The 17,054-nt window shown below is 40.2% G+C and overlaps 1 protein-coding gene across 1 annotated transcript in view; it reads left to right on the top strand.

Moving 5' to 3' along the window:
• The window catches only part of C6 (complement C6), a 56,870-nt gene extending 46,290 nt beyond the window's left edge, over positions 1–10,580 (top strand). Inside the window, exons 15-17 of the mRNA XM_039244262.1 lie at positions 1,448–1,538; positions 4,536–4,777; positions 10,018–10,580. Coding sequence (XP_039100193.1) covers positions 1,448–1,538; positions 4,536–4,777; positions 10,018–10,199 — 515 coding nt within the window. The 3' untranslated portion in view covers positions 10,200–10,580. The remainder of the gene's footprint in view (positions 1–1,447; positions 1,539–4,535; positions 4,778–10,017) is intronic.
• Positions 10,581–17,054: the final 6,474 nt, after the last annotated feature.

Raw genomic sequence — 17,054 nt, 5'->3', positions numbered from 1 at the left:
TGTTCTGCCATCTAACGTGGCAGGATATTTGGGTATAGCTGCCTACTGCCATCCTTTGACAACTTCTTGCTTCCGAAAGCCACTGTGGTTCTATGGATGCCTGATTATATTCAGTCCTGGGAAGTTTGTTTCACACAATAGGCTCACCCGTGGCTTCAATGATTTCCCATAGAATAATAAAAAATTTAAATCATTAGCACAGACTTCTCCACTGAATTTAAACCCAAATAGCCACATTTTTATGTACCTATTTTGACCTAGTTTGTTTGAGTGACTTAAAGACACCCTAAATTTAACATACGCAGACAGAAACTCTTGAGTCATTACCTTTCCCTCCCTAAAATTAAGCATCTTCTAGTATTTTCTATTACAGTTAAGGCACCAATGTCTATTATCTAATGCAACCTGAAATCCTAAAAACCATACTTTGCAGCTCATATAACTTACCCACAACATGCAATTTTATCCATCCAGCCTGCTAAATATGTCACAGGTTTATCTACCTCTCTCCATTTCCAACTCAACATTTTGGTCCAAATTACCTTCCCCTTTCACCTGCTCTACTATAATAATCCCGTGGATTGTCTACCCTTCGCCTTCTTGGCCACCCTGTCTCTTCAAATCCATTCTCCACATAGAGGCCAGAATTCACTTCTTTTTCAGAATCCAGACCTGAGTTTGTCATATGACCCATGGCTTATACCAGCAAAGACTTTTCATTGTTTATCAAATAAAGGCAAAAATCTTTCAAAAGCTCTATAAGACGCTGCACAGCCTGGCACACACTCACCTCGTCTTGTTCCATGCTCTCGTTTTTCTGCATTTAAGCCACACTGGCCTTCTTTCAGTTCCAGGAAAATCACATGCTGTCTCTCTTTTTAGAACTTCCATGCCTGATGTTTCCTTTGCTGTGGACATTTTCCCTTCCTTCTTTCCATTTTGCCATTCCTAACCTTCCTTGCTACATCAGTTTTCTTGATTATATGCTTTCTCTTTAATAGCACTAGTAACATGAGCAATTCTATTTGTATTGGTGTATTTGATTCATGTCACTCTGCACTCCCTCACAAAACTATAAGCTCTGTGAGCATAGAATGTGGGTGAAATTTTACTCACTCCACTATTTCCAGAACATAACACAGTGCTGCGAATATTGTAGTTGCCCGGTCAATATTTGAAGAACAAATGAACAGAAATTTCACCAATTCCATTTTCTTTCAGTTCTCTGAACTTAACAGCAATTTTGGGTTGGAAAATGACAACTCATGAAAGCTAGAAAGGACCTTTCAGATGGAATATTTCATGACAACATACTTGGAAAAGGCAAAATGAATCCTCTAACTACAGATAAATGAGAACTTTTCACCACTGCTTTTTCTACGAAATCCAAATGTATCGCTTAGAATCCATGCTGTACGCTGTCTTTACCCCCTTTCTTTTGTTTCAGATGTTTTGACAAAATTAAAGGGCCATTGTCAACCGGGACAAAAACAGTTGGGATCTGAATGCGTTTGCATGTCTCCAGAAGAAGACTGTAGGTGAGAGATACGCTGTGGACTATATTTGGAAACTGGGAAACCCAGGCTCGTGTAACCGGTTTGATAGAGGAGCTGAGCTTCTTGAAGCACAAACACGAAACATATTAATTTTTCACATAACTGATACCCCCCTGTGCTCTGTTGATTTCTTCCCCACCGGGTAACAAGCTTTCTTAATTATCTCTCAGTCCCATTCCCTAAGTTTGCGTGGCATTTGTTTATTCAGACAGTTTTAGTTCTGTTTTATGAAGTCTTATTCCTGGCCATCGTTGGTTTCAGACTCAATTATCTCAAAGCCTTCCTCTTTCCCCTAAGCATAGGGAAAGGTTGTGACTCCAAAAGCTTAGAACAGAGAAAGTGGTATGAACATGGACTTCATGCATTATATACACCCCTTTGTCAGTTCATTTTTCATGCCGGGGTAGAGAGAATGAAGAAAAAAATGATACATTCTGTGACTGTTATGACTAGATAGCTGTTTCCTCTTTGTTTTTATAACTGCCTTTTCTTTTCTTTTCTTTTCTTTTCTTTTCTTTCCTTTTCTTTTCTTTTCTTTTCTTTTCTTTTCTTCTCTTTTCTTCTCTTCTCTTCTCTTCTCTTCTCTTCTCTTCTCTTCTCTTCTCTTTTCTTTTCTTGTAATCTCAACACTCAGTGTGAGGCTCAAACTCACAATCCCGAGATTAAGAGTGGGATGCTCTACTGACTGAGCCAGCCAGGCGCCCCTACCTGCCTTTTCTTTAAATGAACAAACTGTGGAAAGTTGAGGGTGCTCCTTTTTTTTTTCCTTAATGTTTATTTATTTTAAGAAAGTCTTGTAAAAGGGGGAGAGGAGAGGGAGAGGGAGGGGGGGAGAAAGAGGATCCAAAGCAGGCTCTGTGCTGACAGCAGAGAGCCAGATGCGGAGCTTGAACCCATGAATCGTCAGATCATAACCTGAGCCAAAGTCAGACGTTTAACCGACTGAGCTACCCAGGCATCCCAAGGGTCCTTCTTAATTTAAGGGCTACTTACAGTCGAATTTAATTCAAAACAGCATTAGCTAAAGATAAAATTTTCTTTCTCTATGTCACAAAACAAATGCAGAGCTTGCCAATCTAGGGCTCATATGGTGAATCTCTCACTGCAGCTAGGACCACGGCTCATTCGTGTTCTTGTTCTGCCATCCTTAAGCTATGTCATGGTCCAAGATTGCTCTGCAGGAGCAGGAGACAACCAGAAATGGACATTTTCTCTATTTTTAAGGAGAATCTTGGAAGACCCATCACTCACTTCCATCTCATTAACATTTGCTTATTCGTATGGCCACATGTACCTTTGACTGGATGCATAGGCATTTCGAATAAAGTTGGAGTTCTATTACTGAGGAGAAGACTGATTGGGATCAGAAGCCAACAGACTGTTGTTATCCTTCACCTCTAACACCAGTTAGCTCTTATGTTCTCTGTGCTGCAGGTGAACAAACACTATTAGGGACTTATTTATTTACTTAGGAGCAGTATAGGTATAACTCCACAAACATAATTCAGCCCAGGGGAGGTCCTATCTACCCCCCTCAATCTTCACCAGGAGTGGTCCATCATGTAGCTTCTTGCTGCTGGAGTCCCCTCATCCAACAGATGGCCTTCCGGGGAGTACCTGCAACATTCACAGTACCCATTGAATGCAGAAGAAACTTCTTTCTTTATCTTCACAATACCAAGTCATGAGAATGCAGACTGTCCTCTGCAACTCTCTGAATTTCAGCTCTTCCCTGACTCTCTTGACTGTTCCTGTAGTCCTCAGTTCTCTTCTATTCAGCATCAAAGGTGTATGTGGGAGCAGCTGGCCCCACAGCTGAGGCTGTCTGAACCCAGGGAGTGGCCTTTTCTCCTCAGCTCTAGTTTCTAGAGATAATTTTACACACTGATGCCCCGATTGTTAACTCAAAGATTGAGAAGAACCTCAAATTTAGAGTAAATTAGCTCTTGTCCTCTCAACAAAAGAAGGACTGTGGCCCCTGATTACCTCTTAGGAGGTAATCCCTATCATCTACTTAGGGAAATTAAGCAAGTAAGCCAGCGAATGACATAAGAGTTCATGCATGTAATTGCATTATACAAACACACTTGCAAAGTTACGTAATGATATAAGACTCCGGTGCTGCAATTAATGAGTGTTACAGAGTTCTGAGGAGGTCCAGACTACATGGGCTGGATTGATCAAGGTTACCTTCAAAGCGTAGTCCAGAATTAAACTGGACACAGATAGGCATAGAAGAGAGACAATGCAATGCTGATTGGGCAGGGCATCGGATGCCAGCAAAAGAAAAGTAATCTTATAATTTTAGAATATGATCGATACAATTGCCAGGTAATATAGATTAAAAAGGAAAGGAAAATAATTCTAGAAAGGAAAGTTAATTGGAGTCAAATTATGGAGGATCTTGATTACCAGAATTTAAGGATTCAGACTTTGATTTGGAGACAGTTGGGAGTAACATAAAGATTAAGCTGCAATTCAGGTAAGCATCCAATTTTGGCTCATGATCTCACTGTTTGTGAGTTCAAGCCCCATATCAGGCTCTGTGCTGACAGTTCAGAGCCTGGAGCCTGCTTCAGATTCTGTGTCCCCCTCTCTCTCTGTCCTTCTCTTGCTCATGATCTGTCTCTGTCAAAAAAAATAAATAAATAAACATTTAAAAAAGTTTTTTAAAAAGTTGAAATTCTAGGGGCTCCTGGGTGGCTTAGTCAGTTAAGCTTCTGACTTTGACTCAGGTCATGATCCCACAGTTCATGAGTTTGAATCCCACAATGGGCTCTGTGCTGACAGCTCGGAGCCTGGAGCCTGCTTCAGTGTCTGCCTTTGTCTCTGCCCCTCCCCCGCTCACTCTCTGTCTCTGTCTCTCAAACTAAAATAAAGACATCAAAAAAATTTTTAATGTATATATTGTATTGGCTACATGCCATCTCCTTTTTTCTAGCCTTCATATACAAATGCTTGCTTTCCTCTCTTGGGCAGCCATTATTCAGAAGATCTCTGTGTGTTTGATACAGACACCAACCATTACTTTACTTCGCCTGCTTGTACGTTTTTGGCCGAGAAATGTTTAAATAATCAGCAACTCCATTTTCTACATATTGGTTCCTGCCAAGATGGTGCACAGTTAGAATGGGGTCTTGAAAGAACAAGACTTTCATCCAATAGCACAAAGAAAGAATCCTGTGGCTATGACACCTGTTATGACTGGGAAAAATGTTCAGGTAAGTCCCAGTGGTGACCATGTATTAGAGATTCTCTCTCTTAAACTTTATCTCAACTAGTTCATCTTATTTGCATTTCTATACTCTTTCTTAAAAAACAAAATCAAAAACAAAGGCAAAAACAAAAAAATCTTTCCTTAATCAAAATTAATTCTTTTACACTATAAAAAATTTTATTAAATTATTTATTTAAATACATAATATAACCCACTCACTACTAGAAATAACTACTTTAGTAGTTTTAGTGTGAATCTTCCTAATTATTATTCTATGCATATACAATCATATATGAATATGTGCATAAAAGTTTATTTTTATTTATTTTTAGAGAGAGAACAAACAGGGGAGGGGCAAAGAGAGAAAGAGTCTTCTTGGTATTCTGTCTCCCTCTCTCTCAAAATTGTCTGAATTTTCCTCTGGCATTTAGGACTGGCTAGGGCAACATTGCTAGAGCCTAGAGCCTAGACTGAGTTCCTCATGGATACCAATTGGCGGAAACATCTTCTTCAAAAAATTTTAAGTCCTCCTGCAGAGCCTGAGACTAGTCAAAGCTGGCAGTATTAATCAGGCAGGACACTCAGCCCAGACGGGGGGTTCTCATGGGCTCAAAAACTGTTTCTCCCTGGTGGAACATTTTCCGACCTTCTACTGCTTCCCTCTCACCATTCATGGGGTCAACCAGATGTTCCGAGGTGTTCTGGATCTCATGCCTGCAGTCATCCATGGCTCCAACCTAGACTCTCATTCCCAGAAAGCAGCCTGTAAGCCACTAGCCAAGTGGTATTTGCCAGGATTGCTGAGATGGCCCTGCTAGTATCGTGCTAACACTCTAATTCAGAGTGACTGTAATTGTTTATAAAGAGATGCATCCCATAAAAAAAATTTCCCCAGGGCCTTACACACAGGGGTGGCCCTGATTATATTAGTTTTTTAAGGATCATACTCTGCATCTTATTTTCTATTTTGCTGTTTTTCACTTAATATTTCATGAAACTATTTTCATGTCATCATATATTATTCTGCTACATAATTTTCAATGTCTGCAAAAGCCCATGTGGATATTCTGTAATTTATTTAACCAATTTTCTGATAAGTGTTTAGATTTTTCCCAATATTTTGCTATTATAAGCAGTGCTGTAATAGACAAATCAATCACAGATAAATCTATAATCTAATATTATTTCCTTAGGATATACCTTAGAAAATGACATTCCTTGGTAAATATTATTTTCTCATATAAAATCTTTGTTGGTATAGTGTATTAACTTGCTTTCCAGAAATGTTTTTACCATATTATATTCCTATCTACAATATATAATAAAGACTGCCATCCATACCTTCACCAAACCTTGGAGTTATTACTTCTTTATTTTTCTGCCAATTTGATGCTTAAGAAGTGGCATTGCATTTCTATTTTCTGTAAGTTATTGGCATTTTTGTTTGTGAATTGGAAGCAGCAACTTCACAGCAGTGAGTACATTTTCTCTAAGATGAAGTTTGACCCTGAAACAGTTCAACTAAGCTTTATGTAATACATAAATATGGGCAGAAGATTAGGATTTAGCAGAACTCAAGTATGCAGCCAGATTTCCCTTGTGACACATCTTCAAAGAACTGTCTTATATTGAGACATAAAATATATAATGGAAACTTGTTGAACTGTTGCATTAAATTTTTGCTAAAACCACTTTACCTTTGTAAAAATAAACACAGAAACTTTATTGTTCCCCTTGGCTCTTCAGTTCAGTCCTGGAAAAAGAGAGAGATCTTATTACCCAAAGCCAATTCCTTCCTGATCCACTTAAATCTGATTATCAAGGAGCATCTGGATGGCTCAGTTGGTTGAGCATCTGACTCGGCCTCAGGTCATGATCTCATAGTTTGTGAGTTTGAGCCTCACGTCAGGCTCTGTGCTGATAGCTCAGAGCCTGGAGCCTGCTTTGGGTTCTGTGTCTCCCTCTCTCTCTCCCCCTCCCCTGCTTGTGCACACTCTCCCTTTCTCTCTCAAAAATAAATAAAACATTAAAAAAATTTTTTTAAATCTCATTATCAAGATCCAGCTCCCCTGGGAGGTAGCAGGCCTGAATTCATGACAGAGGGTAGACACCCATGGCATAGTCCATAGGCCATCTGATGGTGGCCACTCAGAAGGTCAATGTCTGAGGCTTCTGACCTTTGTGCTATATCTGAACAAGGCAAGTCCACATAAGAGACAGCATGTCAGGGCCTGATATATGTGTGTAGATATATATATATATATATATTTCTGATCAGTATTAAATCACCTTGTGACGAAATACTACTATTCATTTTTAACTGCCAGACCAACACCATTACCCAACTGACCTCTCTCTCAGAAATAATAGCTTGTGGTAGATCGGGTACTTGGGGAAGTGTTTAGTGTTAGCATCCATCCTTCCATATTTATCATGGAGGGAAGATCTTCATGGATCTCCCTATTGCAGTGAATTTTTTTTTTTTTTTTTTGCTATTTTTCCACAAAGTGTTCTTTTCAAATATGTCTGAGTAACAATCTCTGGCTTACAATTTCATCAAAATCCATCTTTACTATTAGCTCTGTGCTGTACAAATATCTAAATCCACAGCCTCCAGGAGTCTACCTTTGTCTCCAACAAGAGAACACTAAAAAGTTTGAATACTTAACCAATATTGCTCAAGTGACCAGAATGTCTTGGGGCAGTCACACTAATACGTGAACACTTTGTAATTAGATATTTCAGTCATTTAAAACATTCTTTGAACCTGCTCACAACCAGAATACTGAAAGCATTTTCTTCCCTGAAGATAAGGTCTGCCTGTGCCGATCTTCTCTAATTGGTGAGCAAAAGTCAATGTCACAGAGAATTCTGTTCAGTAGTGTGATAGAATAGCATCAATGTACAAACATCAGCATCTTCTTCAAAGAGAAAGCTAAAAATGTATTTTATGCCCAACCCACTCATGGCAAGTTGGGATATTATTAATTTTGAGTTGAAATGTCACCTTGGTTAAACTGTGTTATTGATTACATTGTGTACTTTGTTACCCTTTTCCTTCTCTATCTAAAATGAAATAGAAAAAGTTTAAAAATGGAACTTCAAAATAACATAAAGTTCCCTTTTCAAAAGTTAGAACACAAATGGCTTGTTAAGGAGCCTATTTTTATGCACATTAGATGTTTTGCCTAAACTTCAAAAATATCCACCATCAACTAATAGAAGGGGGAAATGTATTCAGCACACATCCATTTAGTATCCAAGACATGGAAGTCACTGTATAAAATATAAGGAGGACTCTAAAGATAAACGAGCTTTGTACCTTCAAATTGTTCACAGTACTTGGAGGAGTAACTTTTCATAATAATTGGATGAATAGCTTTGATGCCAGCCAGCATGTAATAAGTTCCATAAGAGAGAGAAAAATCTTCTGGCCTGGAAGGGTTTCATAAAGATGGTAGCATGAGAATTGAGTGTTGGAGGATGCATTAGTGCAGGTGGTGGGAAGGGCCTTTTGGTGCTTGCAGTCTAAAAATGATCTTGCTAAGAGCATTTACGCCATGCCATACTAAAAGAATAGTGACCATGGCTTTCCACAAGCCTGGGGAACTGACATCCTCTCCACCAGTGGAATAGTCTCCTGTCTTTCACTAAACCCTAATGTTTACAACAACTGGCAAGGCCTTCCACAACTACACTCTTCTCTAGCTGGTTGAGAGAGGCCTTACAAGGGAATGCATGCTTTTTCACAAAATGTTTTCTACCAGAGATAAGATATCTATGTGCTTCTGAGTATCTCCCTACTTCTTTCCTCTATTTTCTCCTACTGGTTGAGACACATGGGAAAGAACTGATATCCACCTAAAAGAAGCTACGTCTTAATGACGTCACTGCTGATTCTCAGTCTAACTCAGATATTTTGGCAGCATGGGTTAGCCCAGATCTATCAAAATACTTCCTTTTTGAATACTTATATCTACACCCCAAATTCAGACTTGAAATCAATTGATGAAGCAGATTTGATGGAGCACCATGTTAAGAGGTAAGTGAGACATCTAGATGAATGAGCTCTCAAACAAAGCACATAACTGTCTTGGGAGAAAGACATATATGGAAAGCTAACTAACAAGAAAGTGTAAAGCTATCAGAGTACTCACAAATTTACACTACTGAAGTCTAATTAAAACGTTAAAGTTTATTTGCTGCGGGGGTGAGTGGCTATGAAATACTTCATGGAGGAGGTTAGGCCTGTAGAAGCTGGGCATGTGAGAGAAAGTAGAAAAGGCCACATCAGTGTAGCAAAAGAAGGCGCTAGCACAGGCAAGAAAACAAAAACTAGAACACTGTTGAGGTCTTGTTTGGGAAGCAGAAAGGGATTTACTCTAAGTGGAACTGAAAAAGCAGAAAATTCAATGTTGCAAAAGGATTTTGAGGGTAAACTGTAGAGGACCTTGAACTATGATTAAAACATGCATGTATAGACATGAGCCTATATTCTCCCCTTTACTGAAAATTGATTAAATATTCTTGGCTTTGGTATGTTTATACCAAGTAATCATTTTATGTTTAAAATGAACTTATTTAGTTCATGAATGCAAGATCTATGTGAATTATGAAGTGACTGGGTGGTTTTGAAACCAGGCCTCCTAAAAGAATTACCAACCCAGAAATATTATAGAAAAAAACAATAGCTGTGGCATAGAGTTCTGTTAAAGAATTAAGGCCTGTGAGTCATTTATGATCTAGAACCCTCCTCTACCACTTCCTATTGTAGAACCATGGGCCGGTCACTTAAGCTGTCTGAACTTACTAACAAGCTCAGCTGTGGAATTACTTTGATAACATTTAGTTCATATGTTTGATAATTAAATGAAATAAAACATGTAAAGCACTTGGCTTCTTATGTGGTTTCGTAGTACATTCTCAATATAAGGCAGTATCTGTGAGAAAATAACAGAAAGGACAGGCTGTAGACCTTGTGGAAATGGATTGACAGGATATAGTGACTGATTAGATGTGGGCAGTGAGTGGGAGTGAGGTGTCAGAGATACTGACTGACTCGTGGATTCTAGTCTCTCACATCCAGATCACTCCATTCAACCACAGTTGGGTCTTTTGGGCCATTGCCTTTGTCCCAGCTTTCTAATACATTGCCACTGAAGTGCCCGCTGCTCTGGGGACAAATTAGGTAAAATCAAACCCTGAAGTCCTGTGGTGAGTCACACTGTCTCCCTCTCATTTCAGCCGCCACTTCCGTATGTGTCTGCCTATTGCCTCCCCAGTGCTTCAAGGGTGGAAACCAACTCTACTGCGTCAGAATGGGATCTTCGATGAGTGAGAAAACAGTGAACATCTGTGAATTAGGAAGTATAAGATGTGCCAAGAGGAAAGTGGAAGTATTGTACCCTGGGAGGTGTTCAGCCTAAAGTAATCACTGAATAATAGATTTACTGTCCAAAAATAATCCCTCAAGAGGGCATTCTCCTACAAACAGCAGACTGGTGTGCCCAGAAGTTACTGGCATAAATTCTTTTGTGTTCCTTTCATATAATTATTCTCCATGCCTCTCCTGCCTTAGCCTTTCCTATCCAGTACCAGCCCATCATATTTTGTAGCGTACACCTCAGTAATAACTTTCACATCAATCCAGTGAATTCTTCTGTTCACACTGCACTTAAAATGATGGGACTTCTGAGGACCTCATGAAGCCTGTAGTATTAAGCACCCTCACAAGTAGAGTTAAGAACAAACACCGTAATTGTCTTTATGATTCAATAAACATAACCTACAACAACTTGTAAAACACATTCTTAAACTTCCCTTCATGCATTCATTCAACAAATGTGAATGTCTACAATGTGCCACATACTGTTTAGGAGGCTGAGGGATCGGCAATGAATAAAAGAGACAAAATCCCTTGCCTTCATGAAGCTTGCCTTCATGTGGAGGAAGGCAAACAAAAAATAAGATAAACATATATAATATATAGTATATTTGGTGGTGATGGTGATAATTGCTATGGGAAAAATAATGGAAAGAAATGTGAGCCCACATCCACAATAAGGTGATGTGAATCCATCACCTTATGCAAGGAAACATTTCACAGTAATAACCATCACAGTAAGGATGACTGGGAACAAGTGGAAATTGCCCTGTTTAAAGTAGTTAAAAAACTCCTGGGGTTCCATACTCTTAGGAAAAAAAATTCTTCTTGCCTCAGCTAAAGTGCATCCCAAATCGTTTAAGCTGAAGTATGTGATGGATGGAAAATCATCAGAGAATTTTGAAGGAATAACTTTTAAGTTAAATTATATCCAAGTAGAAATCCATTTCTCAGTGAGGTGAGGGTGTCATTTTATTGGGGAAAAGGAGTGTCTTTGGAACAGCAATTCTCAAATATTGGTCTCGGAATCACCTGGAGTGCTGGTTAATACACATGCCTGCAACCCACCCCAGGTTCTGGCTCATTAGGTCTGGGGTGGAGCTGGAGAATTTCTAACAACTTTCCAGGTAGTACCACTAATGATCATCGGCAAGGTCACATTTTGAAAGCACTGAGTTTAGAAATGGAACAATCCAACAGCCCATTCTGTTTGATTTAGTAACTGATCTCCAAACCTTAGCCAGCCAATCTCAAGGCCCCTGCGTGGAAAGAGATTTCCTTCCTCTAAAACTCAACAGGACTTCCACCTAATGGGAGGTGCAGTGAGCCACAGCCGCCTACAGCACCCTCATTAAACCTTCCACATTAAATGCCACTCCTTTTCCATCTCATTCATCATAAGATGTTGGCAGCATCTAAAACATCTTACAACATCAAAAGAGAAGGATAAGGAAGGAAAAAAAAAACTAGGAACAGAAACTAGTGTAACAGCAATGGAGTGGGAATTTTTCTTTTCCTAGGAATCAGTAACCTATCTTCCCCAGTCATGCCACCCCTCCCATCTCATAAATTTGGTGCCAGCCGCCTTCTCAGCATCATGCCTTCAGGGCTCCCAAGAGACCAAACTGAGGGCAAAGAGGCATTAAATACTCCCATGTCCCAAGGAGAGTCACTACCAATTGAATCAAGAGCCTTTCCTCAGGACTGAGTTGGAGCTGCTCTCCCCAGCCCTCACACCTGCCCCACATCTTTCTGGGGGGAGAGGGGGACCCAGGACCAGGGGACCAGGAGAGGAGGGAGGGAGGACACAAGAATAGGCATCCTAGTGAATACAGTTTTCATAAAGTCCTACTCTCCCCCTAAGACCTTTTCCTCCCCTGAGTGAGGAGGTGGAGGATGCAGAAAGCATCCACTGAAGCCAGGCATCTGAAGCCTCAGGAGAATCATTTGTAGGGTGTGGGGCACCCACAGCAAGGACATAGGTGCTGCACCCCACCCCTCCCGCTGGTGGGATGCTGAGTCTTAGAGCTGACACCTGTGAGCAGGTTGCAGGAGGAGTCCCTGGGAGGTGTGGATGCTGCTGAGGGCAGGTGGGGAGGGGATTCTCCCTTCTTGCGCATGAGACCACCTCCTGCCTAGAGAGTGCTGAAGGCAGGATGCTGATGAGAGTGGCCCTCACCATTTTGGGTGAGGGGGTGGGGGGTGGCATGACTTGCAAAAGATGAGTACAACCCTTTCTCCAGAGTCCCAAAGCATAGAAAGGGTGTAGAAGATGTTGGCGTTCTCTGGCTCCTCAGGAAGGACACAGAGAAGAGGAAAGATGGGCACTCTGAGGCCATCCTACATCTTGGACATGATTCTATGGAAAGTGCCAAAAGGAGACCCAACAGGAAGTTCTGGGGGCCTGAGCAGGTAGACGTAAAGCAAAACACCAACCGAAGGAAATGCAAGGATTGCCAATAACACAGAACCAGATTTAGGAAGAACGAGTCAAAGGTGACACCCCATCATTGACCATTGTTGAAAACAGCGCTTGCCATGTATCCTAGCTCGCTTCCTCGTTCCAGCACCAGAGAGCCAGCCCCAGCAAATGGAGATACAGGTGTCCTGGAATCAGTCCCGCCTCCCCCATCTCATCTAGGAGGGCTTGGTAATGTGCAAGAGCAACTGCCTCCCTTCCCCACCCCAAGTTCTCTGACCCCCCTCCCCCCCCCCACAGCCCAGCTGACTGAAGACAGGGAAGGAGGTGAGATGTAAATTGGATATGTGATTGGAGACTTAAACTGGACTAACTTTTAAGAATAAAAACTGACCGTAAATCTAGGGGACCTTTCCCAGATTTAGTTAAGTCAAGAGAAAAAGAAAAATGGAATTTGTCAGAACAAAGTGAAAGCATGAGTGTTAGTTTCGTAGGGTTCCCATAACATAGTACCACCAACCGGGTGGCTTAAAACAAGAGAAATATATTGTGTCACTGTTCTGGAGGGCAGAACCTAATATCACTGTGGCAGTAGGGTCATATTCCTCCTGAAACCTATGGGAGAGAATTCTTCCTTGCCTCTTCTGGCTGTTGGTGTTTACCAGAAATCCTTGGTGTTCTTTAGTGTTCCTTGGCTCGTCCAGTCTCTACTTCCATCAGGACATGGCTGTCTTCATTGTCTTCCTTCTCTACGTGTCTGTCTGTCCAAATGTGCACTGTGTTACGAGAACAGCAGTCATATTAGGTTAGCCCCACTCTAATGACCTCATCTCAATTGGATTACATCCGAAGACCCTGTATCTAAATATGGTCACATCTGCAGCTACCGGAGGCTCGAATTTCAACGTATCTTTTTGCAGATACAATTCAACTCATAGCACTGTGACCGGGGGAAACAAAGTTTCCTGTTTACACCCTATAATATATTCAAGGGTTTATACCAGCTATTATATTCATATTGCTGGATTTAAATCAGTCATGTTTGCTTTGAAGTATGTTACTCTTTTACTTGTAACAATCTTCCCTCTTAATGGTGATTAGTTGTTCTTTTTACCACCTAGTTACCTTTGTTTCAAAGGACTCTGAGTGCAGTAAAGTTTACATTAGGCTGATTTGCATCCATTTACTACTAGAATTTTTCACACTCATTAATATTAATATAGCAATTTAGTAGAATAAGTGTTAAGAGCTAGAGATTAAATCATCATCATGAAGCAGAGAGCAAAACTGAAACATATTAGATACCTGGAATTTGGACCTAGAATGTCCAACACTGTCCCAGAAGATTAAATAAATTCATGATCAAAGGTAAAGGCCTATCCTCTTAGGCTACTAGAGATGAATACTAAGCATTCATGCTTGTCGTTTCAGCAACTGGAAACAGCTCAGGTCTTTTTTACATACATGGATTTTAATTTTTGTGGATTCTGCAAGAAATTGACAAAATAAAGGGGACCCCAGCTTAAAGAACTTTGTAAATTGACATGCTATCTCTCTCAGATGTCCTGGAAGCAGAATTCTAAGACTGTGGTTTTTAAAACGCCAGTCCTCTGGAGAGGTGACATTCAAGCTTAAAGATTTCCTCTTTTTGACAGTCCTCAGTAAAGTTCACTAAATTTAAGAATATGTTTTTTCTCTTTCTATAAAAGCCTCCCACAATGAAAATTCCTTAGTTTTAAAGATTTAGCTCTTCTGTTCCTTCCAGAAGAATGTACCCACCAGCTAGACCTCGTCCACATACTCTTGCTAAATTCTAATTCTGGGTAACAAGGATCTGACAGATCATGATGCCTCTGGTTGGTGTTGGGCACCAAATATTTCAAAGCTTGATTAACTGAATTCTAAATGGCTAGCTGTCTCTAAGGTCACCTTCATTTTTTGGGATACGTTGTGTGTGGAATCAATGAGGCATCAAGCTTCTAACCAAACAAATGGCCTGCAAAATTATAGCTGTATCCATGTCATTTTATGAAAGTGAGATGGGCCACTGCTACCCTATTTGTCTTCCTGACAGCTTGTGGCCATACAGCTTCAGTGTCACATGTCAAATGTCAGTTGGCACAGGTATGTGTCACCGATCAAGGGACTCCCACCGACAGATGGTGCATTGAAAGTCATGCTCACAAAGCTTTATATAGAAAGATCTTCATAACAACAGTATCGGTAATAGCAAAAAATGACAGAGCCTAAATGTCAGATAATAAATTACTCCCTCCCCCATATGATGGAACAGTAAGAGACCATAGACAAGTAACTTTTTAAAAGACTTTAAAGGACATAATAAAAAGTGAAAAACCAGGCTACAGTGCTACATATGATTCCAGCTACATAAATTGTGTATGTATAAATGTCTTTATAAGCAATCATTAAGAGAACAAATCAATAGAATTTGCAGTTATTTGTATTGTCTTATTTATGTTTCTCTGTGTTTTCTAGATTTTTAAATAATCAGTGGCATTTTCTTTTATAATTGGGCATGAAAGTCATTCTAAAAATTTTCTCTTCTACTTAAGTGAAAAGATCGTTAATTCCATTTGGATGGACAGACTGGTGGCAAATTGGCTTCGGGGTTCAAGGCAGTCCCACTGGTCTGGACTTGCACACCTGGAACAGGGGTGAGCTTTCAGCCAGACGTGTGAGCCTCATGTGCATTCATTCATTCATTCATTCATTCGCAAGCATTTTCTCAGTACCTGCCAAGTCACAGGAGTTAGGTCAATAATCACACAGAGATTTTGGGGGTACTTACACACTGGGAATATTTTAAAGGTATACTTAAACCAGCATTATACAGAAGAGTAAGTAATGAATTAGTTCTAAAAAATTACAGCTGTAGAAAACATCTTTAGGGAATGAAAAAAACCCTGGACAGTTAATAAAGTCAAGCCTCACTTCTCACAGTTGGAATCACTGAGTACCTATCTGAACTTGAGCAAACCTCTGAGACTATTTCCTCATGTGAAAATGGGGACAATATCAGCCAACTCACTGTATTTTATACAAATACACACACACACACACACACACACACACACACACACAGCAACTACTAAAGAGCCTGTAATAAAATGTGTATTCAACTACTTGGGTGATATAATAATAATAATTATTAATTATTAATCACTATTATTAATAATAAATTATTATTATTAAACACCAATGGAAAAGAGTGGCTGCACTTCACCTTTTATTTCCTATCACATGAGCCATTTCTTCTATTGCCAATCTTGCCATGAAGCCTGATTTATTACGGAGCCACGGGCTTACTTAGAGGGCTCAGAAAGGAGAAATGGCTGTTGTATTCGGACTCACTCGACTAAGCTGATGGCAGGTGCATGTTCCCTGCATGCATGACTACGATAATCAGCACCAGAAATAAAGGTTTTAAGTTCTCTTTAGAATCATGCTTCGTGCCAAATGAATGGAGATGGCCTGATGTTTGCAGTTGAAAACCTAACAATCCGTGATATCAAAGCAATGTGAACAGAAGACCCAGGAACAGAAAGTGAAGTGGAAATTAGACTGGGTAGCTGGAACTACACTCCAAGGATTACTTGCTTAATCCACCCCTCCCCCCCTGCAATGTTTGCAGTGACATTGTAGATTTGGAAATGGTTACATTTTACCTAAAACATGATCCTTAACCTGAAGGTAAAGCCGTATCACAGTTGAAGGCCCTAAGACCAGAATTTGTTGTCTTTCATGAAGCCGTATTTGTAATAACACCAGAATACAGAGTACCATCCTAACTGAAGCATTTCCATTGTGTTTATAACGACGGAAACCTGTTGCTTTGGGGCATGTCTCCCCTTCAGTTGAAAGGAGTGATACACACTGGTACCTCTCTGCAGTTGTCGAAATTACTGTTCACCAGTGTTGCTGGCTCTCCATCTTTCGGGACCCTGTAGGATCATGGCATTGGGCTGCTGTGTAATTGATTCCGACTAATTAAATGTGACCAGAAGTTCTGGACAAAACATGTAATTGCTGGCATCCCCCCAGAACTCCCCTTTCCCTGTGACACATTTGAAATGGTGGCTGCTCCATCAGCCTAAGTCCCTGAGTCATTAACATGAGCAGAATCTTCTACACTTCATCAAACTCCTATGGGTATGTGGCATGAGCAGAATATAAGCTTGTGTGAGATGGACGGAGGGGGGTATTTGTTACATCATTACCTAGCCTACTTTCCTGACATTAACCATAACAAATGACATGATGACATCAGAAGCTGATCTCTTTCACTTCCCACAAACTGCATTCCAGAACACTAGGTTTTCTACAGGCTATAGACTGAAAATAAGAATTGCTATGATAATTAGTAGTAAATAAGTAATAAATAGGCATTGCTATGGTTTGGACATGGCCTATGATTACTATCATGCTTGGGGAAAAATACAGAAACAAACTAAAATTTGG

Source organism: Hyaena hyaena, unplaced genomic scaffold, assembly GCF_003009895.1.
Source record: "Hyaena hyaena isolate Hyena2069 unplaced genomic scaffold, ASM300989v1 scaffold_236, whole genome shotgun sequence".
NCBI classification, from domain to species: domain Eukaryota; kingdom Metazoa; phylum Chordata; class Mammalia; order Carnivora; family Hyaenidae; genus Hyaena; species Hyaena hyaena.
The sequence above is the reverse complement of the archived record's forward strand: the minus strand, read 5'-3'. Positions and strand labels throughout refer to the sequence as shown.